The sequence below is a fragment of the Cottoperca gobio genome, chromosome 8, assembly GCF_900634415.1.
Source record: "Cottoperca gobio chromosome 8, fCotGob3.1, whole genome shotgun sequence".
Lineage (NCBI taxonomy): Eukaryota > Metazoa > Chordata > Actinopteri > Perciformes > Bovichtidae > Cottoperca > Cottoperca gobio.
The window spans coordinates 14,553,670-14,581,464 of NC_041362.1; the positions used below are offsets into that span (position 1 = coordinate 14,553,670).

A 27,795-nucleotide genomic window follows, 5' to 3' on the forward strand; every position below is an offset into this window, starting at 1 on the left:
GGATACTATCCCCACAAAAAAAAACACCACCATCTGCCATTTCACACACTCCAACATTTACACTGTCCTCTACTTTAAAACAACATCATCAAGCATGGCAGCATTCTGAGGTTGAGTTGTGAGATTGAGTTCAGTTTTTGGGGGGTAAAAGGGGGGTGGTTGTTTGATTAGGAGCAGGGTGGTTTATGGGGTCAGTGGTTGGAGTTGCGGGCTGGTGAGATGGAGGCTGGGGGAAGGAGGCTTCATGAAGACAGAGTTGGTTTATGGGATTCCTGTAGCTTGACCAGAATAACTACAAGAAGTATCTGAACTTCCACATATGCTATTGCACAGTGTCTTGAAAGATACTGCACATAGTATTTAACCTCCCTGCCAAGGTCGTTTTCATAACTCTGGAAAATAATGAGTGTTTCCGATGTTACGGGTTCTTCCATAGCCCATGGCTGCTTCACTCTTCTACCAAGTTTCATGTAAATCTGGAAAGTAGTTTTTCTGTAATCCTGCTGACAAACAGACAAACAAACCAACAAACCAGACAGAAAACATAACATAGGTAACAAATAAACCGAGACTAGGCAAAGCAAGGCAAGGCAACTTTATTTGTAAAGCATATTTCATACAGCAGAGCAATTCAATGTGCTTTACAGGGTAATAATATGCAGCAAAGGTAAAAGATTTGCAATTTAAAAGTGCAATAGTACAGGCAAGTGATACAAGAGATACAACATGTACAAGTAAAGTAGAGCAGTTTAAATCAAGACTACTGTCAAGAAAAGGGACAGCTTCTTCTTGACTTTGTATTGCACTTTGAAATGTGTACGAAGAGACTCAATGTTGTGTTGATGCAGTGTGTGGGAAGCTGGTGAGGGATTGTGTCACTGCTTTAATGACTCCTAGTCAATCAAGGGGAAAACTTCTGATTTATATTCTTATTTGCTTACTTTCCAAGATCCATTACGGTCTTTGAAAAGTTGTTATGAATCGTGTTTGTTTTCTCACCATCTGTGAACACACTGTTGGACACTATGAGTGACACACCTTTTGTAGCTGATGTAGTCTAATCTGAGATGTTTTATTAAGAAAATCCAGAAATGTCAACTTCTTTATCTGTGTGTGTGTGTGTGTGTCTTCACTAAACTGCTTCTCTGACTCTTTTCTCTGGAAAAAATAAGTACAAAACAAACAATGTTAAGTATGGATGTGTGACCAATAGAGATTTAATAATAATAATAATAATAATAATAATACATTTTATTTGGAGGCGCCTTTCAAGACACCCAAGGACACCGTACAAAATTCAAGAGATAAAAACAGCAGGACATTGGAAGAGAGAGAGCAGACAAACAATACCAGAGATATGGTTGAGACACAGGAAGAAAGCAAGAAAGAGAAAAGGGGGGGATGGGGGGAGGGGGGGAGGATACAGGATGATTGAGACTACAGAGAGTAGGCCAGTTTGAACAGGTGAGTTTTGAGTTGGGACTTGAATGTTGTAATAGTTTCTGACAGCTTCGGATGCGTGGAGGGACGGAGTTCCAGAGATTTGTATGTGTTATCACTCAGGGAGTTTCCACACACAGAAGCATGGACATACAGGTACACAATGTGTTCCTTATGATGGTGAGCAATGATTTTGCATCGTCTATGTTTGATGCGAGTGGGTGTGTGTTACTTTGCATTATCGTTGAGTGTGCACTGCGCAACAAACATTCCTCTTTCTGGGGCGAAGAGAAAACTTTAAAAGTCTCTCTCAAAGCAGGTGAAACTTCTTACAGTGTATTTAACTTGTTAACTTGATGTCAAGCACAAATGTCAAAGTGCAGTTAAAATAGTTAAAATAGTCTCCGAGGGGATGACCCGACATGACCGTAGCAGCTGAGAATATCATAAGTGAGGGATGGAAGTGGAGGATGGATGGGAGAGGGAATGATCTGAGGCAGAGGATAGAGGAGGAGCCCAAACCACACAGATGTAGTTGTTACAAGATATGAACCTGTGACATTCAGTCATCCTGCTTCTGAGGCAGTGTCTCTAACCACCAGACAACATTTATAACTACCACGGTTGCTCGAGGGCTTTGAAATTTGAATGTAAACAAATGTCATTTTCCGAGGGAGTGCAAAAACGTTTGTCAAACTTTTACTGCAGCAAAAATATTTCAAACGGCACATTAATTTTACTATACCTTTTACTATACACCCACAGCAAGGCAGACCTATGGCATTGTTCTTCCAGAGGGTTCTTTTGTGTTTCCTAGCAGAGCGTGAGGCAAGAGCAGGATTGAACTGAGAAGCTCGGTGGAGCATTCAAATAACGAACGCCTGCTGTACTCATAATGCTGATTCTACCGGGAGAGAGGAGCCCTCTACGAACTGAATAAGCTGTAACATTTTCCACATGTCTAAGATACCTAAGTGATGTATGAAACGTGAAGAACAAAGATGCTGTATGAGCACTTGATGGCTGTATTAATGAAATGAAGTCCACCAACACTCTGAATCCCTTTCTACTGCATTATTTACATATGAAGTTTAAAACAGTACCATGCCTCACCCATCTTCTTTCCAAAAACTTCCTCTTTCCTCTTTAGTTGTGTGACATCTCTGTTCTGCCACATGTTTTCACCCAAACACACACACACACACACACACACACACACACACACACACACACACACACACAAAACTTCCTCTGTTAATCCTTATAGAAAAAGTGTGAGTTATGTTAAGGCTGGTGTGTGCGTGTGTGTGTGTGTGTGTGTGTGTGTGTGTGTGTGTGTGTGTGTGTGTGTGTGTGTGTGTGTGTGTGTGTGTGTATGGCATTGTTCCTAGTGTGATGACTGCTTGTGCAGCCAAGGCTTAACTTTTGTGCTGAGTAACTCTATGACCAAAATCTGACCTGAGTCTATTAGCCTGTGTGTGTGTGTGTGTGTGTGTGTGTGTGTGTGTGTGTGTGTGTGTGTGTGTGTGTGTGAGTGTGTGTGTGTGTGTGTGTGTGTGTGTGAGTGTGTTGACCACTTGCTGAATGGACAGAATGTGCCTGACTTCATGATGGACTTTCTAGTCTAGTGTGTGTGTGTGTGTGTGGTGTAGGACTGTAACTTGCTGGTATAACTAAAAAAACAGCACTACCTAGTGGACACAGTAAGTCACCTTGAGCTCCAGTAACCACCCTAGTTTCCGAGGTTAATAATAAGTTTGTATTACCTTATGTCACCTGTATTTTCTTGAGGAATCTTAAGAATTAGAATCTGTTTATTGCCAAGTGCGTTTTTAATTACAATACATTTGCTTTGGTGTACATTAAACATAAATATATCATATCATGCATCATCAAAAACAAACCCAAGACCAGTTTGATTGACATTAAATTACCTGAAATGCACAGTACATCAAAAAAACAAAATACATTTAGATATTAGTATTTTCCATTTGAGGGGTAATTTGACAGGTCGATGCTGCGCCATCATGTTGCGCGAATGCGGAACCTTCGACGGGGGAAGACTTTAACCGCAGGACACTCGTGAAATGATGGCAGACGTACCAGATGATGCACCAGAGCGTGAGTTTTTAAACTTAATTTTGACAATATAGACCATATAGTTGACTCTTTCTTTGTGATACGTATGATACTGTAAGGTGTGGTGGGTTTTAAACAGATGTCTCACTTTTACTGCTAAGCATGTCTTTGTTGTTTTTTGACAACACAGTACTTGCAATATTCCTGATAATCTTTTCAGGGTATCAGTTAACTAAAGTATTATTAGATAGTCATAAGGACTGGTGCCGCTGGCTTCTTTTAGATACAATTAAACATAACTCGCGTGTTGGCTTGTGAAGTTTAATGACGCACTTTTCTTTCAAAGCTTTTTCCTGATTAATGTATTTTCAAAAATTGGTCATTTTTGCACAAGATATAATATATACACAGGGCTACTTAAACGGTACTCAAAGTATAATACAACTATTTTTAACTGCAAACAAGTTGAACCATAGACTTGATTTTAACTTAACCAGAACATGTATTGGTTTCTGAATAGTTTTAGATGATCTGTTAAAGGCAACATGCTGATAACTGCTCTGTGCTTGATCCTTTCAGACTGCCCGGGAACAGCAAGTGAGCAAGCAGGAAAGTCGTCGTCATGTGAGGGCTGTCCCAACCAGAAGCTGTGTGCTTCTGGAGCCACCAAGGCCCCCGACCCCGGTGAGACCACATCTTGATATTATATGCATGTTGGGTTATTTGGGTGATTTTTTTTTTTTTAATTGAACAGGAAATGTTAGTAGCTTTAAAACAACCAGTATTTCAGTGAACCCTTGTTTTGAGAGTCTTCTCCATCCTTCATCTCCAGCCATAGCAGAGATAGGAGCGAAGCTGTCAAATGTCAAACACAAGATTCTCGTGCTGTCTGGAAAAGGAGGCGTGGGGAAGAGTACCTTCAGCGCTCACCTGGCTCACGCCCTGGCAAGTGACAGCACAAAGGAGGTGAATATTTTCCTTTTGGTTGAGCACTGCACAAACCACAGAGCCAAAAACAAAACCATTGAGGCTACCCAACTTTTTGGTTGAACTCAGACCGTTTGGGCTCCATGACAGTTTACTATTTTTAAGGTTAAACCTGTGCTGTGTGGAACAAAAATAATGTAGTCCTTAAAACCCATAGGTGTGTCCTTTGAAGCTATGGTGTACTCTGTTTCTGAGATTTAGACTAAACCTTTATACAGTCTATGGTCTAACACCCAGTCGCTGTTTGTTGTTGAAGTCCACTAAACGCCACTAGAGGTCACTGCAGACATGGATTAGCAGAGGTTAAAAGTCATAAAGTTCAATATAAGAGCAGACCTTTACAGATCAAATCATTTTCCAAATTTCAATTTCTTTCACAATGTATAATTTTTATTCCATTGCAACCCTATTAATTATTGCGCTGGCATTATGTACAATACCTGCAAGTAGGATGTGTCAGCAGTGTAGGCATGTGAGACACGTGAATTGTGAAATTGTTAATCCCACATGAAAACTGTTCACTGGAAAACATAGACCTCGCTGGAAAACAGAAAAAATATCTGTTTTTAGATTATACATGGCTTAGTCTAGATGGAACATGCCTGTGTTTCTTTTATATGTATTCAAAGTTTAATCCTCTGCCATCCTAACATTTACCTCAAGAAGTCCAGGAGACTATTGTACTGGATTACAAAACCAACAGAACAGACGGTCACAGACTCCACAACACTGGAGAATAAAGAGTCTTTGTTTTTCTGCTCTCTGTTCTTAGGTTGCCCTGCTGGATGTAGATATCTGTGGTCCATCCATTCCGAGGATCATGGGCTTAGAGGGAGAACAGGTGAGCTACAAACATCCTGTGAAGGACCCTGTAGTTATGTTAAGCTTTCACTTCGGAGTAGGTCTGTAATCTGTTCTCTTGTGCACAGGTTCACCAGAGCGGCTCAGGCTGGTCTCCTGTGGTGAGTCAATTCAAACAATGTTGCTTTAGTTTTAAATCTTTGAAGAAATGTGCATATTTCATCAATGCATTTTCTGTATGTTGCAGTATGTGGATGACAACCTGGCAGTCATGTCTATTGGCTTCTTGCTCAGTAGCCCTGATGATGCCGTCATCTGGAGAGGACCCAAGAAGAATGGTACGTTTATATGTGTGTGTGTGTGTGTGTCAAATGTATCAAACTGTTTTCCAAATGTCCCACCAGGGTAACCTGTGAGATGTTTGTATGAATTCAGGGATGATCAAGCAGTTTTTGAGGGATGTTGACTGGGGGGAACTGGATTACCTCATCGTGGACACGCCCCCTGGCACCTCTGACGAACACCTGTCCATCGTCCAGTACCTGAGCTCCACCCACGTTGATGGAGCTGTCATCATCACCACACCACAGGTAGAACACACGCACTATAACTATAACGCTTATAACATAACCATGGTTCCCATGGGTCTTTGAAATCCTTGAAAGTTTGTGAATTTGAAGGGGGAAAATCAAGACCTTGAAGGTTTGTGAAAGTAGACATTGAAAGGTAATTGAACGTTCCACTGTCTGCAGGCGCGTCTCCTGCAGTTGCATCATTATTCACGTGGCACTTAACTTTGTTAAGACAGTGCGACGGTCAGGTGCGTGCATCAGTGATTGAAGTTGAATGATGCAGGTGAAACGGCAGCAAGCAAGCGAGAAATCTAACGTTAAGCTAACCTTCAGGTTTGTCTGCTAAATGTAAATTTCAGGACTGGTGGCTCACCAAAGATATTTACAAAGACTTGCTTGTTAAAGATCTTCAAAGATTGCTGGACATCCGTATATCCTAATGCAGAGTCTGCCGCAAATCAATAAAAGTTCTTGCCTTGAATTTGAAAGAATCCTGGTTACATATATACACACACAGCAACTGTTGAGGGAAACTCCACCCTCAGATATCGTGTGCGTTCACTACACCTGATTTGACTACTTGTACTTCAGTTGGTGATTTCCTACATTTCCCAGAATGAATTTCAACCGCGCGTTTCTAGAAACTCAAAGACGCTGTAACTGTAGAGAGTAATAATGATAGTGAAAAATAACACTAGAAGCCACAGACAGAGAATGAGATAATCATACCCTTTACCCAAAATGCAACATTGCTACAGCCGCCCTGCATGATGCGATCGTCTTAGTGCTGCTTTCCAGGGAGAACTGGTGTCTCTGCGTTTTTGTGACTCATCAATATATTGAGATATTTCCAGCAAAGATATTATACCCAAAATATACATTACTTTTTTTTTTAAGATTTAGCAATTTCTTTTAAATAGTTGGCGAGAATTTCTCAAACTTTCTTAACTAATCATTAGTCAATCCACAGATAAATAAAATAAAACTTCTGTCAAGAATTTGCACAGTAGAAGAAAAGAGCTGTAACCTCAGTCGTCCATTCTGAAATGTAGTAAATGTAAAAATGTTTAAGGGAGTCCTCTCGTTTGATCTCAACTGGAAAACCCCTCGCCTTCATTACTGCTGTGACTGTCACCAGTCCCCTCGCCGCCTACATGTCTAGCCCACAGCTTATTACAGCACGTTACTACCCGTTATGGGGGGTTATTGAAAGTAATGCAGGGAAGTGTAAGTGCATGAGAGACTGTGGGCCCAATAAAAATCCCCAAAAGACAATATCCCAATATCGATTTATTGCCCAGCCCTACCGCTGACATGTTGAAGATACGCTACGTGTGAAATGAAAGACCTGTCGGAGACATTGAAGAACCATGTAGTCGGCATTACGGTCCCACTAAATGTGTTTTGTTGGCAGTAAAGTAATCCCAGTTTATTATTTAAATCATAACTGCAGCTGTTCCCTCTCAACAGATTTACTATTTTATCATAAACCCGTAAAAAGTCTACGCTACAGTTTGACTACACACGGTGTCATGGCACCATATAAAGTTATAATCCAGCGTGTTTAGTAGTTGTTTATACAAAACGCAATAAAATGCTAGCAAGACCGGACATAAAATACAAAGCCGTTGTGGTGGTGAGGAGGAGGAGGAATAATAATAATACACTTTATGCATTTCCAGGCATCCTCTTTTAACCTTCGCATTCTATCAAATCTATAGACGGTATAAAACCCATGTATTGATTTTACAGACGCACATAAGCGCAACGCAATACCGTCAGGCTTTATTTGCTGACCGCACATTTTTTTCACACCTGATTTGATACGGACTTCTGGCTTGGTTGGACACACACACACACCTTATAGCATTATGTGGGTGCGTGTGTGTTTGAGTATTTCCGGTTGCTATGGCATCAGACTTCTCCGTGCCTGCTGAGAACACACGTGTGTGTGTGTGTGTGTGTGTGTGTGTGTGTGTGTGTGTGTGTGTTCTCAGCAGGCACGGAGAAGTCTGATGCCATAGCAACCAGAAATACTCAAATCCTTTTAGCACGCATGCAAACGTTGACTTCACAGACTGTACATCAACACATGTACTCTGATGTGCAGACAATATGAAGACAATGCTCCAGTGTTCCTGCTATCCGCCCCAAAATCTGTGCTTAGACTACAGTTTTTTTGGAGTAGAGTCTGGACTAAGGAGACAGTTTTGAAACTCACTGGCTGTATGTTGCAATGGATTGTAATGTCATATATGGTACACAATGTTTGCCCTAAATCAATCGAGTTCTGCTCTACTTTTGTGAAAGATACAAACACTTCCTGACACTTGCATTAGGCCTGGACATATGAGATCAGACCGCAGTAAATTAACTTCCTCATTCCTTCAGCTCTCACTTAACCAAAACAAACCACACATGATGTGGGAATTACCCGAGCAGCCCAGCCAGTCTGCGTTATCAGAAGCTGAGCTACGGAGCTCTTGATACCAAAGAAAAGACTCCCAACGTTTCAACACATTAGACGTGAGAGATGCCCAGTTTATCGTGTTCTGCTAAATGCATTTCTCAAGGGAAACATGCTTTTTTTTTCACCAGTTGGTCTGTTTCATCCCCCTCTCTGTCTCTCTCTCTCTCTCTGTCTCTGTCTCTGTCTCTGTCTCTTTCTCTTTCTTTCTCTCTTTATCTCTCTCTGTCTCTCTCTCTGTCTGTCTCTCTGTCTGTCTCTTTCTCTCTCTGTCTCTTTGTCTGTCTCTTTCTCTCTCTGTCTGTCTCTTTCTCTCTCTGTCTGTCTCTTTCTCTGTCTGTCTGTCTGTCTGTCTGTCTCTGTCTCTCTCTCTGTCTGTCTCTTTCTCTGTCTGTCTCTCTGTCTGTCTCTTTCTCTCTCTGTCTGTCTCTCTCTCTCTCTCTCTCTCTCTCTTCCTCTCTGTCTCTCTCTTCCTCTCTGTCTCTGTCTCTCTCTGTCTCTCTCTCTGTCTGTCTCTCTCTTCCTCTCTGTCTCTCTCGCTGTCTGTCTCTCTCTCTCTCTCTCTCTCTCTCTCTCTCTCTCTTCCTCTCTGTCTCTCTCTTCCTCTCTGTCTCTCTCTTCCTCTCTGTCTCTCTCTGTCTCTCTCTCTCTCTGTCTCTCTCTGTCTCTCTCTGTCTGTCTCTCTCTCTCTCTCTCTCTCTCTCTCTCTGTCTCTCTCTCTCTCTCTCTCTCTCTCTCTGTCTCTCTCTCTCTCTCTCTCTCTCTCTCTTCCTCTCTGTCTCTCTCTTCCTCTCTGTCTCTCTCTGTCTCTCTCTGTCTGTCTCTGTCTGTCTCTCTCTGTCTCTCTCTTCCTCTCTGTCTCTCTATCTCTCTCTCTAGGAGATATCGTTGCAGGATGTGCGAAAGGAGATCAGGTTCTGTCAGAAGGTCAAGCTGCCAATCATCGGAGTGGTGGAGAACATGAGTGGCTTCGTCTGCCCTACATGCAAGGTCACTGACGGATGCACATGCTCTACACAGACTGACGGTCAGACACACACGTTAAAAAATCTAATCTGGCGATTTAAGAATTGTATCGACAAGCAGACGTCTGGACAGGTTTGCCAGGTTTCCCTTCATCTGTTACAAGTTGATAAGAAGCATTAAAGCTTTACCATTGTCTTGAGCCTTGGGCATTTGTCCAAGTGTTGTCAAAAGTTTAAAAGGGCTTCCCTCGCTGTCTGAATTAGGTCAAGCTAGCACTGTTAAGCAGTTATCTGTTGACACACATACTGTGAGGGAGCCACAGAATGAGCCTTGTTTTCTTGGTGGGAGGCTTCACCACGGTAATCCCTGATTTGACTCAGACTGCTCATTTACAACGGTAGCTTTTTGCACTGTTGTGCAAAAAGCTGAAAGAAAGTCATTTCAAAGTAACAAACCGTTTCAGTTTGTGAAAACACTATTCGTTGCCTCCTGCGTTTCTCACAGTATCGGGTATAAACCAGACTTTGAAAAGCGAGACTTTAAACTGTTTCATTCATTACTGGCATGAAAATGACATTGATGGAACAGTGGCCAGTTTTCCATTCAGAGCTCAGCACGTATAGAGTAGCACTGATGTAATTTAGGGTTTATGCATCCATAACTTGGATTTTTCTTTGTCCACTCTCTTGTAGAACACGTCACAGATCTTCCCTCCCACCAGCGGGGGCGCAGAGAAAATGTGTGCAGATCTAGATCTACCGCTGTTAGGAAAGGTACCTCTAGACCCGAGGATAGCGCGAAGCTGCGACGAGGGCAAGTCTTTCCTCAACGAAGTACCGGACTCTCCTGCTGCTAAAGTCTACCTGAATATCGTGCAGAGTGAGTGTTTACAGGAACATGCATACACAAGCGTCTCGGACGTCTTCTTTGCCACCTCTCGCAACTTGTTTCAGATTTTGTTACATTCCAGAGAAAGGAAGTTGCACCCACATACGGCGTCCAGTGAAGTCCCTCCTTATTTTTGTTGACTAGATGGTTTACTTGACGTCCCAATTCCCGATTTTCAAATGTAGTGAAAGAAGAAGTGATCACTTTACAAATGGGAAGTGGTCGACCTAAAGCGAAAGAAGATATCGAAATGCAATAACTAAATACATCATGAGATGAAAGTTTAGAAATCAAACATGGCAGGCAGTTAATAAAATGCAAATCTATACACACACATCTTTAATAAACAAGGTATATTTATTTGTGTCCTTGGAAATTTTTATCAAGTTCCTCCAAACTCCATCGGCACCCTCCTCTCCTCCTCTCCCCTCCTCTCTCCTCTCTCCTCTCTCCTCTCTCCCCTCTCCTCTCTCTCTCTCCTCCTCTCTCTCTCTCTCCTCTCTCCCTCTCTCCCTCCCCTCTCCATCTCCCCTCTCCCTCTCTCCTCTCTCCTCTCTCCTCTCTTCCCCTCTCCCTCCCTCTCCTCCTCTCTCTCCTCTCTCCTCTCCTCTCTCTCCTCCTCTCTCTCCTCTCCTCTCTCTCTCTCTCTCCTCTCTCCTCTTCTCCCCTCTCCTCTCTCCCCTCTCCTCTCTCCTCTCTAGAGAATCTACTCGAGAGTATGCCCTCCCTATGCGAACTCTAGAGACCTCTCCCTCCTCCTCCCTCTAGCTCTCTCTTCTCTCTCTCAGATTCTCTCAAAAGAGACTCTAACTCCTCAGCTCCCTGCTCCTCTCTCCCATCACCACTCGCTGACCTCCTTCTCTCCTCTCCTCTCTCTCCTCGCTCCTCTCCTCTCTCTCTCCTCTATCCTCTCTCCTCTCTCTCCTCTCTCTTCTCTCTCCCCTCTCCCCTCTCACCTCGCTCCCCTCTTCTCTCTCCTCCTCCAGGTATTCGGGACTACTGTTCCAACCGTGTGACAGAGGAGCAGAGCACCACCTGAACCCACTCTGATGGTGGCCATATTGGAGCAGAACACTGAGACAGATCACATGATGACAGTGTGGTAGAAATGATTAACTACTGAATAAGAAACACAAATAAAGCAAATAACATTAGAGCGTTCACCAAAGCCAGCCAGAATCATCTCTGCATGAGTATATGCTGTGGTGAGCTGCTCAGACCTTACAGAGCAGTGGTTTACTCCGCAGTGGCTGGCCAATACAGCTTTTCCAGAAAAACTATTGAGGGTAGAAAATATAATAATGAGGATTTAATTGTCATAATAGTTCCTCTTTGTAATAAATGTAATATTTAGAAGTAATTACAGCTTTATAATGATGGGTTGTCTTATCCAAATAAGCACTTGGGCCCAATTTAAACATGAATGCTTTGATCAGGAACAACAAAATGAAAACAGAACTTTAAAGCACCACCGTGGAGATTCTCTGTTTATAACATTTCTATACTTGAGCTGAGATAAATACACATTCAAACCCCTCAAGTATAATTGATATAATAAATGTTTCTTATAGGATACTGGTGATATTTATGGTATTGTCTTACAAATCCCATGAAAGTTCTCTCAATACATCATCACATTGCACATGTGGCTCTAAGAGACAAGCCCATTGGTTCATACTAAAATGTACAGGTATGCCTACAACAACTGAACACTTCAGTTTGTTCTAAACTTCACTCAAACTGGAGTAAATTGTGCATTTATTAGGGACTATTTTCAACTGCGGATAAATACACATTTGGTGTTCGAGTGAGTGTTCATAGCAGCAGGATGGGATTGTACTCGGAAAAAATAACCCTAACCCTAATGCGGTACACAGAGAGCTATATGAGGCTTTGTATACACAGGAAATATGTTAAGAATCAATGTATTGTGTTTTTTGCTCCTTACATGGGAATTAATTGGATTATCACCAGATTTAATCTTTCAGGTTAAAGTACAAGTGGGTGGTCTGGTAGGTTCCCACATGTCTCTTTGTCCCACAATCAGATTGTTTTGCGTGCTGGGGTGCGTCCTAAGATACTGAATATATACAGTTAGTTTCTTTATTAGATGGAAAGAGTTATTTTCTCTCCTTGTGCTGTAGTAAAGGAGATGCTCTTTGGGAAAGTTAATCATCAGCTCTTATGTTGTAAATAAATACAAAATACAAAGTGCAGTATCGTCAGCGTCGTATATGATTTGATTGTGTATTGTCATTCATTGTTATCATTCCACATTGTTAATGAGAAGACTGTATGGGGATGTTAACCTCTCAAGCGATGTTGATGGTTTGCTTTTTTTCACGGCACATCTGGTGAATACAAAAATGTGAATCTGGGAGATGAATTGTCTAAGATACGAGCATAGGAGGAAACTTAACTTTCTCATGACCAAATGATGCATGATTTGAAAAACTTTTCCTTTTCTTCAATGAGCAGATGTAATGTATGATTTTTGATTTAGATCACTTTGTTTCAAACTATTCTTTTGGACACATTGTTTAAGGTAATGTACTTGCTTTAACTGATTTATAAAAAAATAAATGACCAAACATGAAATCACCATTTCTTTTTCTTTTTTTCTAGGATCATTTTAGTTTTATCTGTTTATAATTCAAAGATGAATTGAGATAACCTTGCCTACATATTTAACTGATTATGATATTGGCTATGTGGACCATGTTAGTATAACTTTATTGTCTTGCCACCATGTTTTATGTTTACATCTGCGAGGGTATACTTTGCCCTACGTGGTCATCGTTCCTCCAGGGTTCTCAAAAAACACATGTGAAACTGCATCTGCATTCTGCAAACAGACAAAACAACAGCAGCCACAGTCCCACAGGCAATGTGTTTCTCACACGTAGCTCTACTGTTATTTTGATCATGACAGTCTCAACATGGAATGGGATGGCGTTTTAATTATGAAAATAAACAAATGTATTCGTCACACAAAGAAAAGGTCCTTAAATCAGTGAAACGATGACTCCTCACCTGTTTTCTTTCAGAAAATGTGGCGATCCTGTGCGACTTAATGTAAACGTTGCTCAGAAATATGAAACATTCAATGAAAAGCATAAGCAAAGAAATACTTAGTATTTATAAACAAATGGCTATACTGTATGTCATTGTGTTGAAAACAATGTGTCTCTTATAGAAGTTATTTTAGTTTAGTTTATTTAAAGCAAACAAAACGCAGCAGTCCTGTGTGTATGTTGTTGAATGCAAAATTGGCAAATTATTAGAGACCATGAGACAAAATGAATGCTGAATAAACGGTGGTGAGTTTATAGGAAGACAGTCTGAAACTGAACAAATGCTCTTGCGCAAGGATGATCTAACCTCTCTAAGAATAATGACATGTCTGCCTCCAGGCCGTTGCAGTCTCTCACGTACATTCCCACACAAAACTGAAACAATCCTCCAAACGCACCTCCCCTCCAACCACACAAACACCTCCCTCGTTTAATGACAACTCCTCCTGAACAAAATCAATGTTAAAACTAAAAGCACCTAAAACTCTTATCGTCTCTACGAGCTCACTCTTTCAGACGTCAATATCCCGGGAGCAGACGTCGCCATGGCCCGGTTCAAGGAGGTTCTGGACGCAGTGCAGCTGGCTCTGACCCGGGCCTCTCCTGCTGAGATCCAAGCTCTGCTGGAGGGCTTGGTGGAGGAGCAGGATCATCTCAGAGGCCTACAGCAAGAGCTTGAGCCAGCACCGATTTACTGAGGGGATCGCACCTGCAGCGCGTAAACCAAGGTCTGATCTGATGAATTCCCGAGAATCTACTGACCACTGGAACCTCAACCAAGGTCGACTCAGCGAGGCCAGGAAGTGTGGATCATCAGAGTATAGAGAATCTGACCACAACCAAACACGATCGGAGTCTGTATCGTCCGTGGGTGAACATGGCGGCACAGGGTTCAGGCCAAAAATGCGCCCACTGTGTGATCATCAAGTTAGTCAGGAAAATAATCAGAAAGTAATTCAGGAATTGAGGGGGGCACCAATGATGGACGAACACTACCTCAATCACACGCTCTCTTCTACATCGGAAATAAGCAACTGCCAACGTGGTCTCAGATTAGATGATGAAATGACAGATCGGCTGAGAAGTGCAGAATTAATGCAGAAGCCAGAAAGTGATAATGAAAGAAAGGATGAGGGGAATTTGGAGGAGGAGAAGGAGTGGTTAGAGCAGGTAGAGGAGGCGGCTAGAAGGATAGCTATCCCTCTGTGGCAGCACTGGGACCGAGGACGGAGGATGTTGATGCCCCTGGTTCCTGGAATGACTGCTGGCTCTGCAACAAGTGAAAACACGACAAAAGAAGAAGCACAATGCCATGTGTTGAATATGGAAGAGGAAATTAAGCTTGCAATCGCTTGCAGTACATTAGATTTGTACACTGACAGCTTTAACTGTAGAGAGGTGGAGAGCACAGACCCGAGCTTCACACTGGATACAGAAGGAGCCACCGACACCGCAAAAGGCCTCTATTTCTCTACACACGCTGGATTGAAAACTGATCAATTCTTTACCTCTGGAGCAGGAATAAATGCCTCACCTGATCTGGATGTCTGCTGGACAGCTGACAGGTCAACGGACACAACAGCGGACCTGTTCGGGTTGATTGGAGACGTACATTGTGGCAGAGACGCAGGATTTACAGAAGACATTGCACATTTATTGTCTCCCTGTACACCAACAGACACTCATACTGACACACAAGACCACTCATTTTACTCCAAAACAGATCACAGCATGACATTAGGCGTCGTAGACGATATAGAACATTTTCTAAAGACTGCTTATAGTGCAAGAACATGCATCACTGATGGCACAAGGAACTTCCATGAGGATAAAGAGGACGAGGAGGGGGTGGATTCACGCTGGGGTAAGTTTGCACTAAATCATTTATGTTGTGTCCCATCTTTATTCTGCTGTTTTCTGTTCTTCTACCGTGTCTTTAGCTCGGCCTGTTCTCGTTTACACGATGTGCTTGGGCTTATAGAAATACTGTCAAAGCCTTGATTGCATGGTTGACTGGGCGCTGAAAGAATCTCCAGGTGCTTTCCATTTCCCCTTTTGTGATTTCCCATGAAAGTCTCTCTCCTCTGCATAAACTGGCAGCTAATACCGGTTTGCTGCTGTTATAGGTCAGTCCCGCATGATTTGGTGGTATGGGTGTGCCTTACTTTCAGTTTCTTTTTTGAATGTTTCCCAGGCTGCATAAATACCACGGATTTGAGAATAAGAAGGTGAGTCCGTGGCCCCTCCCCTCCCAGGCACTATCCTGAATAAATGCATCAACATCAAAGAAGGGCTGTGTTATTATTTAGTCCCCAAGTTCAGCTAATGTTGCTATAGCTTCGAATCACATCAATGCAGGCTTTGTGTTCTTGTAACAAAGAAAAACTTCAACTTCATAAGAATGGCCGCTTCCCTCTCTTTATCTCGCTCGCTCACACTGTTTCTGAAGAAAAACATTTGCCACCACAAACAGGTATTAATAGTATGTTGTGAGGTGTGTTGCTGCCTGGCAAATCATTGATTTAATTGAGGTCATTGAGAAACAGGTAGAGCCAGTACTTTACATGTCATACCCTAAACTGCCCTTATTTCCTTGTCCATAGCACACAGTCAGTGTGTGTTGTTTTCCACCTGCTGTATTGTGCTTACACAGGGAATCAAGGGCTCAATAGATTTCAAGATATATGAGCATATATTCAATAGTGTAATATTTGGAACAGCAACAACACATGGACACCTTGTGGGGGAAAAGTGCTCAAAAAAGCAAAAGATGAACAAACAGTATGTGTCTGTAGCATACAGTAAAGTAGAGCTCATACTCATTAGACGACATTATGGAAAAGAGGGAAAGTGACAATATAGTGATGTTAATAGTAATAATAATACTAATAGCCTTAGATAACTGAGACTTAATTTTAAATAAAATGAAAGCGTTAATAAAGTATAATAACTGAGCCATGCCAGGAGCATGTGATGCATTATAAACATACTTATCAGGCGTTATAATCTGCGTATAGCTCTGCATTATTATAGTTATAAGCACTCGTAAACATTCATAATTCTTTTTTAATGCATTATAAGGTCAAGTATCATAATGCTTCGTAGTTGATGATCACTCACTGACATTTTTGTTGCAAGGATCATAGTGTATTATAATTCCCTTACTTCCCTTTTTATAATGCTTTAAAAGAAGCAATGAACATTTACATTTCACTAAAGTTTCCCCAGAACACTCACCGAAATTTACTCAAAATATAGATAATACCTGAGACAATTTGTACTTTACCTGTAGCTGGCATTGTGGAATTTGGGGTCAACTAAGGACATACTTTGGCCACATAAATGAATTTATAATAAAGTAAAAAATAAATGTACAAGAAGCCAGATCACACCGGGACTTAAGAACATGAGAGGTGTAAGCACTGGCTGCATATTTAGTCTGCTCAATCTGTCATCTGTATTTTGAGCGTGCGTGTAGTGTGGTCATGTACAGTTATTTAGGTGTTTATCTTTGACTGTGCTTCGTCACATCAATAAGCCTACCTCTACAACCTCCGTGTTCAGCAGATCATTTATCATGAGAAACTGCAGATTGTTCCAGAAACATATTGCTGCTGCTGGCGTCTCTGGGTGCGCTAGGCGATGTGAAAGTGAAAGAAAAGTTTATTGTTAGGGAGAGCAAAGCAGGTTAGGCTACTGACTGGAGGTTCTGTATAGGTCATCTGAGGATATATGCAGCGTTTGATGTACACATAGCGCCTGGGATTTTATCGCACAGGGAAGAGTGAAGCAGACCTGAGCATCATCCAGAGAGGCTGGCCTGGAAGGTAAATGTTATGACGGCTCTGATGGGGCGAGTTGGGCACGTTTTTCCGAAGTGCGCATGCATGGTCAAGAAAATATGTCACAGGGCTTTCCTCTTATATCTACATATATTTGTATTTGCCTATATGAGCTCGATTATGTAATGATTTCAATTTGATTGACTGAATTAGCACAGTGATAAAATGTCTGCATCTTTAGGTAATCAGCATAAGGTAAGTTTGTAATAAAAGTGTTTTTCTTTCTGCCTTTAAATAACCTTTATTATGCCGCGACATTCATATGAATTAGTTTGCCTACTTTGACAAACTTTGACGAGTTTGTACGAATTTACGCTCCAATCTTTCAGCCATCATAGAGCAGCTAAACGCCATTACGCACGAGTAAAGTGTAAAGTCCACCATTGTGTAAAATTGAGTAAATGAAATGAGAAGTGATTGCCAGGGGAAGTTGGTGAAAACAGGGTATTCGGGGAGACTTCCAGAGAAAGAAAATATATTAATTTAATTTCCTACAACTGCTTTGGCAACCCCTAACAAATGCACATGTGCGTGTGTGAGGACAGCAACACTGACATGCGCACCCTCATTACTTGCTATAACCACATTGTTCTATTTAAGCTATCATTTAAAATACTTATATTGTAGGCTGAATATTGGCTTATAAATAGGTTTTCCACTTTACCCCATTTCTTCCTTTAGAGTTACTTTTATATAGTTTGTTCAATATTGTGTTGACTATTTTATTGTATATATTCTACTCTAATTTAAATGTTTTCAACACATCTTTATGCATGTTCTCTGTGTGTGTGGATGGGGCTTTTCTCACCTTCGCTATGTATTGTGCTGTCTGTCTGGTATTTGCAGCATTACAACACAAACCAAATTGTTGACAGTTATAACAAGTGTGTGTGTGTGTGTGTGTGTATGTGTGTGTGTGTGTGTGTGTGTGTGTGTGTGTGTGTGTGTGTGTGTGTGTGTGTGTGTGTGTGCTGTATTTAAATTGAGAAGTTCCTCATAGCTGAGTCCTTTTTCATAAGGCTTGCTTTAAGAACATAAGCAACTGGTGTATCATCTTCACACTTACAGTAAGTGCAGGTGCAGCCAATCCGCTTGGTGTAAACAGGATACTGTTTACTTTTTACAAATTTATTAATTTACACAAGGAGTTGCAAGTCGAGAGTTGTCCAGGTCTGTGTTCCGGCTGTGTGGCATAATTTGCTTAGTCTAATTACAACCTGCTGCCAGGTTTAGACTTCAAGATCAGATCAAGATGGATCTCTCTCCTGCCATTGCATTTGTCAGGAGAGAGATCCTGAGCCCCAGGCTATCTTGGAAGTTGAAAAGCTGTTTGTCACAGATACCTGTAGCTCATTTCCTTTAAATGTTTCCTCAAGAGGAGCCTATGGAGTGGTCTAAACAGAGATGTGTGAAGGCATCCCAAATGTAGTGCTTGTTTAACCCCTCAAACGTCACCTGACATGGAGCATTACAACCCAGCTGGATTAGGTCATCAGAAAATGTCGTGTTTTATTGTACCAAAAGTCATCAAGACGAGCATTTTAATTGCTCGTTGGTGCAAGCAGGGATTCTGTCTCGTCTCTTCTCCCAAGTTTTAAAACTCATTCTTGCTTAGTTTGAGCCTTTTGCAAAAAAATATGAGTGTGTTAAAGTTGTATCAGGACTCAACTGAAAACCATCACCACTTAGGGTTGCAATGACCCTCGCCAAGACATGCCAAATCCAGAAACACATTAGGAGCCACTGCTGATCAGTGCACACAGGTCAAGAGTTTGCCATCGGTTTAATACAGCACTCGGGCAACTTCAGCGTAGCATTTTAGCATAATGTTTCTTTTATGTGTTTGTGTTTGTTATCAGGTGCCAAGATGCAGGAAGTGGATCAGGACCCGTTTATCTGTCCTGACTTGGGAGCTCTACCAGGTTGGTATTGTTTGAGCTTGAATGACATTTCTAGGCTGTAGAAGGGTTTAAGGGTTCAACAATAATCAACACACTGATTACATGGAAAGTTACTGTTTCATCCCATTCTATCCAAAATACCAAGCAGACCATGTTAATCCCAATAGCCTAATCAAAAATATATACTCCAAGTGCAAGATATATACTGTATGAGCATTAAAGGACATATAGTAAAGTGAAATATAGCTTAACATCACCACCAAGCTGCTGTTGCATTAAATGCAGCAATACAGAATTTAATTGATGAAATGATCAAATCAATGATCTAATGGACACATTCAATATAACCATATCAAAGAAAGCCAAAGAGGGACTGAAGAGTTGGTCTAAGATCTGGGCTGGTTGAAGGGGAAGACATATTTATACATTAGTGTTATTGTATAGACAAGACATTTGTTGTTCAGAAAATGTAAACACATCCATCCCCCTGATCACCCACCACCAAGCGTGCAACTGTCTTGCCTGATAATGCTCATTATTTGTCTTTTAGATGATTTATCTGAATTCTTGAGTGATGATTATCTGCGGAAATTTGTGGGTAAGTTGCAACCAAACTTCTGCAAACTCATTTACAGTGTACATGTAATAACACACTTAATAATGGAACAAATGACTTGCACATAAAAACACATTTTCAAGTATGAATGCAAAGATGATCTATTGTCTAATTCCAGTTCCTGATCTCGACACAGATGTGCTCTTTGACGATCCATGGTTGAATTATGAGGATGTACTCAACACCTGCTGTAAGGGGATCTTCTTTTCATTTTGCAACTGCTGACAACAAGACAGGCAACAGATTGGTCTACTTTAATAACGGAAACAGACATGTTCATACATAGTGGACAGTGGATGAATAGGATAGACACACTGAAACATATAGATAAAAAACCTTTATTCAATTGTATTATTATTATGTGTTAATCGTATAAGGCCACAATCCAAAAAGGATTTCCTTATTTTGAACAATAACAATGGTGTATGGTCATTTTTGCACTTTTGTCACATTTAGTCAATGTGCAAAGAGAGGTTATACATTCAACACTTTCCTAACCAGAAAAGAAAATGTGTATATTTATCGCGAAATATTTGAGACCCAAAACACCAAAGAAGTAAAGCCAATGCCAAAAACAAAACCCCACAAGGGTTAGAAAAAGTATTTCCATGGTGATGTTTCAAGTCACAGTTGCCCTAAATTTTACCACCACTTCCTTTGACGAATCAAGGATTTTAATGCCCTACCTGTCAGTTCACTACTGAAATATATTACAATAACAACCATTTCTGGATAATGCATCTTTTAGCTGCTTCACTGACTGTTTTACTTCCTCTTCAGGTGATCTTCCCATGTCAACAGAGCTGTCCAGCCTTGACAGCCACCAGCAGGGACAGGAGGACAAAACAAGCAAAACAAATAACAGGAAAAAAAGACCCAGAGGTAAATCACCAGCCGCTAACTAGAACATAATCGCAGCTCAACGCCTGCTCAGTTGTGTGAAAACTGTCCCGATCACCCCCTTTGTCATATAAAACTTAATTTTACGATTGCAGCCACAACATTCTGCAAGCCTGAACTAATGTACCATGTTTTCTTGATTTTACGTGTTCTACTTATATGTGTCCTCTCCAGCTCCCCGGGCACAGCGGTGCACTGATGTGAACACACCATCTCGGCCAAAAAGGCAAAGAGCAGCAGGTGAACTAACCAGACTGTCTGTGTTGTCTGAAGCCGCATCGTTTACAGTTTACAAAGTTGGGGAATATTAACGTTATTGTCAGGAGACGATGCAGTGCAGATTTTCATTACAATGCAACAGTAATGTAACAATGAGATCATATTGTACTGAAAATAAATGGAAACCAATGGCTACCTGGAAGAGTAGAAAGACATGCATATAAGGTTATTTTAAACTTTACAGCATGCATTAACATGGTCAACATAAATGCTAAGATGCTAACGTGACGTTTAGTTAAGGAGCTAACACAGTACTATGCTCCTTTAGACAATGCTGGGCTTCTTTTGTGGCTGCTTCATGTAAGGTCAGCCACGATCCATGTTGTAATGTTTGTTCTTCAACTCTTGCAGCTCAACCAAAGGCGAAAGTGGCACAGACTGAGCCGTCTGTCACTCAAGGTACATTTCTAATGTTCTGCTGTAGACTGATTCTGAGGGGGACAGATAGGGGTTTGTTTTTGTTCTTCTTTTTTTCCTGCAGTAAATCAATTTACTGTCATTAAAGGGATGAGAGTTTGATCAGTATTGCTGCAAATATATTAATCAATGACAAACTAAATATCCTCAACCACACTGCGCAATACAAAATGTATGAATATGTTGCACTATGCACATGAGACTATATAAAATGGCCTTTTACAAACAAGGCAAACCATGTGAGTCGAAAGTAGAAACAATAGACTCATGGGTAAAGGGATGTTGGTTGGCTATGCTTGACTTAGATCCTTCATCAAGAAACAGGAACTTTAATTCTTAAGTTGTTAGATAAAAGATCCATTTTGAACAAAAAGAAGAACTCTCACCGCACTGCAACTTCCTCAAGATCGGTTAGTTGCTTTTTTAGATATCCAATTTAGTTCTCAGTTTGATGAAAACTCTTGTTATTCCAGTTAAGTTGAAGATTGTAACTTGTCTTCTACTGTTGAGCACTGAGCTTTCATTGTTAAGTCTTTCAAGTCTGCTGTTTAGGTTTCAAACATGACACAAAATCTTTGGATCTAAAGCCCTTGTTATTCCTTTGGAAGCTAAATGATCAACTTTGTTTTCCTTGTCCAACCTCCCTTTTTGATACACTCAAGGTTAACAAAACCTGTAGGCGGAGAAAGATAAAGATGTTGTCTCTGATTATTTTTCAGGCACAGGAATAGAGCCGAGTTCAGAAGAGACAGCGGGCCTCTCATCCACTCCACCAAGAATCCTTCATTTCCATCCCTCCATTCAGTTTATCACCATCCCAGACACTCCAGCATGTCAGGTTGTTCAAACACTAAGTCTCTCTCCTCCGGTTATCAGACTTCCACTCCCCAATACAGCTGCTACACGTACTTACATATTGGGTGAGTAAGGTATTCACATACATACATAAAATGTTGATTGTTTAGAGCAAATGAAGACTACATGCAGTTTTAATTTCATTCAATTTAATTTTATCAAGTAAAGCACTTTATGTATGAAACGTGTTAAACATATTAACTTGCCTTGCCCCTTCATGCATGGCTGTTTATTGCACATATACTGTATCAACAGTACATACTCTAAACTCTATTCTACTATAGTTCCTGCTGCATCACCGCACTTCAAACGCCAAGTACCAACCCTCTCCCCGAGTGAGTAAAATAACTCTTTAATCTGGGATGTGCATGTACTGTATATGACGTGTGTGTGTGTGTGCGGGTCTTTACTTCATGTGCATGTATTCAGAGATCTTATTCTGGCAGTGTTTTGTAGGTTATGGTTACACAGTTTTAGCTGTTTATGTGAAAGCAGGCTCTTAATTGTTCTTCTCTTGTGTTTGTAGCGGATGGTGCAGTAGTGCCAGTCCAAATGAGTTCATCCCCACCAGGATCTCTGTCAGACACCGCTAGCAAAGTCATGTCTCCCCATTGCGCGTCGCCCCTCTCCCCCAGCAATGGTGAGCATCATTATCTGTCTAATTACTTTATCCTTGTGTGTAAAGTTATTGCCATGTTAATATCTTGACTTGTTGCATTTCAGAGATGTCTTCATGTAAGGAATCACCTCTTCCTCAGTGTCCCACTGTCCTTGACATTCCACGTACGTTACCACATGCTTCTTTTTCTCTCTTTCGCTTAGATGGAACATTTCTGGAAAGTACAAATCATATTTTGTGGAGAAACGGGCTCTAATTTAGTTGTGATTCTGTTTCAGAGGGTGTAAAGGACTACATTCAGGAAGCCAAAGCACACATGAGTCAAACATGCCAGGATATAGAGTCAGGGCTTAGCTTGACCTCTCATTATGTTGATGTGGAAGTGAGCCAGAGAGAAACTCTTCGCTCTGGAAAAAACACAAACAAAGCCCTGGACAAGGAGCTAGTCATCATGGGCGATACAGATCGGCAAAAAAGCTTGTTGGCGACGAGTCAGGTAAGAGTTTCTCTTTTCTATTTTGATTTGTCTACATGACTCATGAAACAGGCCAAAAACATTGCTAAAATCAGTGGCTGCAACTCACCTGGTACCTATATGTCTTTTTCTACTCAGATCTTCGAAAGACCAAATGGAGACAAACCCAAGCGCTACGTATTGTTACTTGGCAATGCTGGCATGGGAAAAACCACCCTGATCAGGAAACTGTGTCTTGACTGGTCCAGAGACTGCATCCCACAGTTTGACTTTGTCTTTTTTTTAGACGGCAAAGCACTCTCTTTAACGGAGGCGACCTACAGCCTTCCGACCCTCCTATTAAACCTCTCCTCCTTTGCCCCTCCCTGCACCGACCCCAAGGCAGTGTACGCTCAAATCCTTGCCACCCCTAAGCGTGTGCTGATCATTTTTGATGGGTTTTGCAAGTTGCGGGACTATGAAATACTTCTCCAGACTCAAGAAAAAGATTTGATAACGTCATTGCAGAAAGACAGCAGAGCACAGACATATACAGTAAGACAGTTATATTCTGCCATCCTTCAGAGGATCCTCCTTCCAGGCTGCACTCTGCTGCTCTCTACTCGACCAAGAGGCACTGCCAGTCAGCTCCTCCGGCGGACGGACAGCCTTTTGGAGGTGTGTGGCTTCACCCCCTCTGACGTACAGATATATTTGTCCCAGTACTTCACTGATCCTGACCTCAGAGTATCTGCTTTAGGTTTCTTGAAAAACTGCAGCTATCTGGACCTCCTCTGCTGGAACCCTGGACTATGTCGGTTGGTCTGCTTGGTTTTAGAACAATGCAAGAGTTTGGAGGACCTACCGAGAACTTTAACCGGGCTCTGCCATCAAGTGCTTCATCTGAAAGTGGAAAAGGACATTAGGAACACAAACTCACAGGCTATAACTCAATCAGAAATATCAGTAGAAGAAACCCAGACACAAAGTTCAAGTAGTTCTCAAGTGAAGAGGCGTAATATAAACACTCGCACCCGCACTCGCTCTCGCACCCAAAGAGCAAGGGGGTCAAAAAAACAGGAGAAAGAAGAATATGACATTGAAGTAGAGGAAATGAAGAGTGCTGGCTTGGAAGTAGATAGAACAGAGGAGAGGGAGTTGCTGTCCCAGCTGAGTTCTTTGGCCTGGGAAGGAGTTAAAGGAAACTCCTCCATCCTCCCCACAGGACGGACGATATCTGCCAAACTCAAGGCGTTCGGCCACAGGACAGGGCTCTTCGTCTCCTACCACCTAAGGACGAGGCAGGTTGTCTCAGGTGGTGAGAGAGAGGACAGAGAAGAAATTGGAACAGAGGAGACTGGAGAAAAGAGGAGAAATAAGATGGACACTGAAAACGCTGATGCCAGTGATGACCACATCGTGTTGTGGGCCAACCCTTTCCTTCAGAGTTACCTTGCAGGGGTCCATTTGTCTCTGTCAAGGTAAACATTCATCAGAAAACAATAGTCTTCTTCTTCCATTAGAATTATATGGATGAATAAATTAAAGGAGAAGTGGTTGATTGATCGAGTAAATTGAAGACTGTGTAAAGCTTTTAATCTGGAACAGTATCCGATCCCTTGTTTTAAAATAAAAGAGCATGTCCTTTTCCACTTCTAGCCCCCTTTCTCTTTCACTTTCAGTGCTCCACCCTCTCTGGATTTCTCTCACTCTTTTTCACTTTTTGTTTCCCCAGAACCATAACAGACCGCGCCTTCCTCCAAACTCTCCCTTTCCAGACAGGCCAGAAGGCACGTCGGAGACCTCAAAGGGAGGAGCTCGAGCTCACTCAGCGATTTGCAGTCGGGCTCCTGTTCCACAACAGGACAGAGCTGCAGAGGCTTCACTCATACACAGAGAGGGCCTTCAGAGATATGGTGGCCGCCAAGCAGGCTTTAGTAACAAAACACCTCATGGGTCTTTCCCATGGTGACCTGAGCCCCACCCAGGTCCTGGAGGCTTGTCACTATGTTTATGAGGCGAGTTCCACGCATGGTGATGGTAGCAGAGACACTGGCAGCACACGGTTAGTCGCTCACCTGGCAGCGAGTCTTCCAGAATTCCTGACATTTTATGGAGTCCCATTTATGCCGCCGGACGTGTTTGCTGTGCAGAACGTTCTTGAAAGGGGTGGAGCTGAAGGTAGAAGGTTCTGCTTGAATCTGGAGGATTCTGGGATACAGATTTCGGGACTCAGAGCTCTGGTGGGGCTCAACAACATCAACACATACAGGTACTAGTTCACCCCTCAAAAAGCTGCTTGGTATCAATTGAGTTTGTCAAACCCCATTTAAAGTGCTTAGACTGTGGTGGGTGTGTGTAGTTTTTACATCCAGCTAACTAGTTCACTACCAAAGTAGTACTTCCAAGGCCAAGGAATACATAATAAACTAGCTACATTATAATAACTATATCATTCAGAGAGAGCTCTGCATTTCATTGCTGTGTCAATCCTTGGGTGTCCTCCAGGGCATGCATTGCTGATGTCATCACCTTATGGGAGCAGCTAGAGCAGAGCGGTGAAGAAGTGCTCCTACAAGGGACCATGTCCAAATTCAAGATCCACCCTTTGAAAGCCACACAAGTGTGTCATATAGAGCACCTGGCAAAGCTGGTGAACATACATGTGCACAAGAAGCTGTCAGACAGGTAACGCACCACGCACGCACACACACGAACACAGATGCACACAGTTACGCACAGTTACACACAGTTATACTTTGCAACCTACAAACACTATGTGTCTGGCGATTGAGGTGTGCATTGTGTTTACTTGTAGTTCCAGCCAATCAGATTCAATACTGGCTGAGGGAGTACCAGCAGTCAAAGAGCTACACAAGCTGGAGTTTGAGTGAGTAGCTCTGACATTTGAAGTTATGATGATGATGTTGATGATGATGATGATGGTGATGGTGATGATGATGATGATGATGATGATGATGATGATTTCCCTCTAGGCTGGGTCCAGAGAAAGGTCCCCTGGTTCTTCCCAAGCTGTGGGAGCTCCTGCCAGGTCTACATAACCTACAGCACTTAGAGTAAATATACACACCTTTACTTCTAGTTCTCGCTCAGTGCATCTATCTCTCTGTGTTGATGTGAGTGTTTGTAGTGTCTGACAGTAGCTCTCTCTCTCTCTCTCTCTCTCTCTCTCTCTCTCTCTCTCTCTCTCTCTCTCTCTCTCTCTCTCTCTCTCCTCTCTCTGTCTCTCTGTCTCTCTGTCTCTCTCTCTCTCTGTCTCTCTCTCTCTCTCTCTCTCTCTCTCTCTCTCTCTCTCTCTCTCTCTCTGTATCCTCCTTCAGTCTAGAGAACAGTAAGATTGGGGACAAAGGAGCAGAGAATTTGGCTGATTCTTTAGTCTCACTTGGTTCCCTGGAGATACTCAAGTGAGTTTAACATGTTCCTTTCTCGTCCTGTGCAAAACAGTATGATCTTTATGTACTTTGAGTGTGTGTTTACCCTCTCCCTCTGGTTTCTAGTCTGTCACAGAACTGTATAGCAGACCGGGGGGTGAGGAAACTGGCAACTGTGCTGAGGGATCTGCCCAAACTGCACTGTTTAAGGTATATATAACACACAGACATACACCTACACTCACACTGGCACATACCGTAGACTCTAATTTCACTTCCCCTTTCTCCGCCCTCCATTTTTTCCGCAGTCTCTATAGTAACATGATTTCTGATGAAGGGGCAGAGAGTTTGGCTTCCGTCCTCCCACACATGGCTTCGCTCACTGACCTGGAGTAAGACTATAAATGTTACATTTTCATGAGACATTAATAACTTGTTCTTTCCTCAGACTGTATCGGACTCTATGTGAAACACAGAGTAATACCTCTTCATTTATTTTATTAATGACAAAATGTACGTATTTTGTACTGAATACAATTTTCATCAAACTGTCAACAGACATAAATTGAAACACACGTGTCACACACACACACACACACACACACACACACACACACACACATATCAAAGGAGGAGCCAGTGAAATATGATTAGATAGATAGAGCTATTGTCTGTTATGTGGACACAATTGTGGATTTGTCACTATCAGAAGATAGAGTAGTACACATTGAAGCGTCATTTTAAGTGTAAAGTGTTTTCTGTTTGACAGCGTGAAGTATAACAAGCTAACAGATGTTGGAGCACAGAGCCTGGGAGCCAGTCTGAGAAACTGTAGAAAAATGAAAACTCTGCGGTAAGAAAACCCTTTCTCCACAACCCAAAAATAAAGTATTGTTATCTAGTTTCCTTCCCTAACATGTCATATAGCATCATAATATCTATTCCTATCACAGGATGTGGAACCAGTGTATTCCATATGGAGTGTTTGAGAGACTTCAGCAGCAGGACAACCGGATCCATTGGCAGTAGAACGATATGAAACCTCTACCACAAAGCTATGAATATGTTTACACTACACAATAGTTCACCTTGCCAGATTATTTCAAAGATTCCGTGCTACAAGGGAATGATTTAACCTTATGAGTTACACAGTACTGCATGTGTGTCCTGTATGGGTGCTGTTGTGGAAGTTTTCCTGCTTTACTCTGGAGAGATGTATATAAAATCAAATAAATGGTGATAGAGA

The 27,795-nt window shown here is 41.9% G+C and overlaps 3 protein-coding genes across 4 annotated transcripts; all 3 read left to right on the forward strand.

The window, feature by feature from the left end:
* Nucleotides 1-3,445: 3,445 nt before the first annotated feature.
* nubp1 (nucleotide binding protein 1 (MinD homolog, E. coli)) lies at nucleotides 3,446-12,798 on the forward strand. Its single transcript, XM_029438572.1, has 10 exons — nucleotides 3,446-3,561; nucleotides 4,099-4,203; nucleotides 4,352-4,485; nucleotides 5,279-5,347; nucleotides 5,436-5,468; nucleotides 5,555-5,645; nucleotides 5,743-5,897; nucleotides 9,226-9,336; nucleotides 10,005-10,191; nucleotides 11,187-12,798. Exons 1-10 carry the CDS (start codon nucleotides 3,528-3,530, stop codon nucleotides 11,237-11,239), a joined length of 972 nt encoding a protein of 323 aa, XP_029294432.1. The 5' UTR covers nucleotides 3,446-3,527; the 3' UTR covers nucleotides 11,240-12,798.
* A 1,214-nt stretch (nucleotides 12,799-14,012) lies between these two features.
* On the forward strand, nucleotides 14,013-15,275 carry LOC115011811 (uncharacterized). Its single transcript, XM_029437043.1, has 2 exons — nucleotides 14,013-15,138; nucleotides 15,256-15,275. The coding sequence occupies exons 1-2, from the start codon at nucleotides 14,013-14,015 to the stop codon at nucleotides 15,273-15,275; spliced, it is 1,146 nt and encodes a 381-aa protein (XP_029292903.1).
* Nucleotides 15,276-16,813: 1,538 nt separating this feature from the next.
* Nucleotides 16,814-27,795, forward strand: ciita (class II, major histocompatibility complex, transactivator). Of its 2 annotated transcripts, none has more exons than XM_029436735.1 (22): nucleotides 16,814-17,101; nucleotides 18,976-19,038; nucleotides 19,568-19,615; nucleotides 19,752-19,823; nucleotides 20,414-20,515; nucleotides 20,708-20,773; nucleotides 21,164-21,211; nucleotides 21,949-22,149; nucleotides 22,369-22,419; nucleotides 22,611-22,724; nucleotides 22,808-22,867; nucleotides 22,982-23,199; nucleotides 23,317-24,638; nucleotides 24,893-25,429; nucleotides 25,666-25,845; nucleotides 25,976-26,047; nucleotides 26,154-26,234; nucleotides 26,499-26,582; nucleotides 26,676-26,759; nucleotides 26,858-26,941; nucleotides 27,319-27,402; nucleotides 27,503-27,795. In XM_029436735.1, exons 2-22 carry the CDS (start codon nucleotides 18,984-18,986, stop codon nucleotides 27,576-27,578), a joined length of 3,639 nt encoding a protein of 1,212 aa, XP_029292595.1. In that variant the 5' UTR covers nucleotides 16,814-17,101; nucleotides 18,976-18,983; the 3' UTR covers nucleotides 27,579-27,795. The 2 variants fall into 2 exon arrangements, with proteins under 2 accessions (XP_029292595.1, XP_029292596.1); XM_029436736.1 differs by having other exon boundaries at nucleotides 19,770-19,823.

Excerpts from the sequence above, each read along its gene's own strand:
- LOC115011811 (XM_029437043.1), top strand. The coding sequence starts at position 14,013 with ATGAATTCCCGAGAATCTACTGACCACTGGAACCTCAACCAAGGTCGA. Across the intron at positions 15,139-15,255 it reads GGGGGTGGATTCACGCTGGG|AAATACTGTCAAAGCCTTGA; the intron begins GTAAGTTTGCAC and ends TTGGGCTTATAG.
- ciita (XM_029436735.1), top strand. The coding sequence starts at position 18,984 with ATGCAGGAAGTGGATCAGGACCCGTTTATCTGTCCTGACTTGGGAGCT. Across the intron at positions 19,039-19,567 it reads TGACTTGGGAGCTCTACCAG|ATGATTTATCTGAATTCTTG; the intron begins GTTGGTATTGTT and ends TTTGTCTTTTAG. Across the intron at positions 23,200-23,316 it reads GCTTGTTGGCGACGAGTCAG|ATCTTCGAAAGACCAAATGG; the intron begins GTAAGAGTTTCT and ends TTTTCTACTCAG.
- nubp1 (XM_029438572.1), top strand. The coding sequence starts at position 3,528 with ATGATGGCAGACGTACCAGATGATGCACCAGAGC. Across the intron at positions 5,646-5,742 it reads GAGAGGACCCAAGAAGAATG|GGATGATCAAGCAGTTTTTG; the intron begins GTACGTTTATAT and ends GTATGAATTCAG. Across the intron at positions 9,337-10,004 it reads TCGTCTGCCCTACATGCAAG|AACACGTCACAGATCTTCCC; the intron begins GTCACTGACGGA and ends ACTCTCTTGTAG.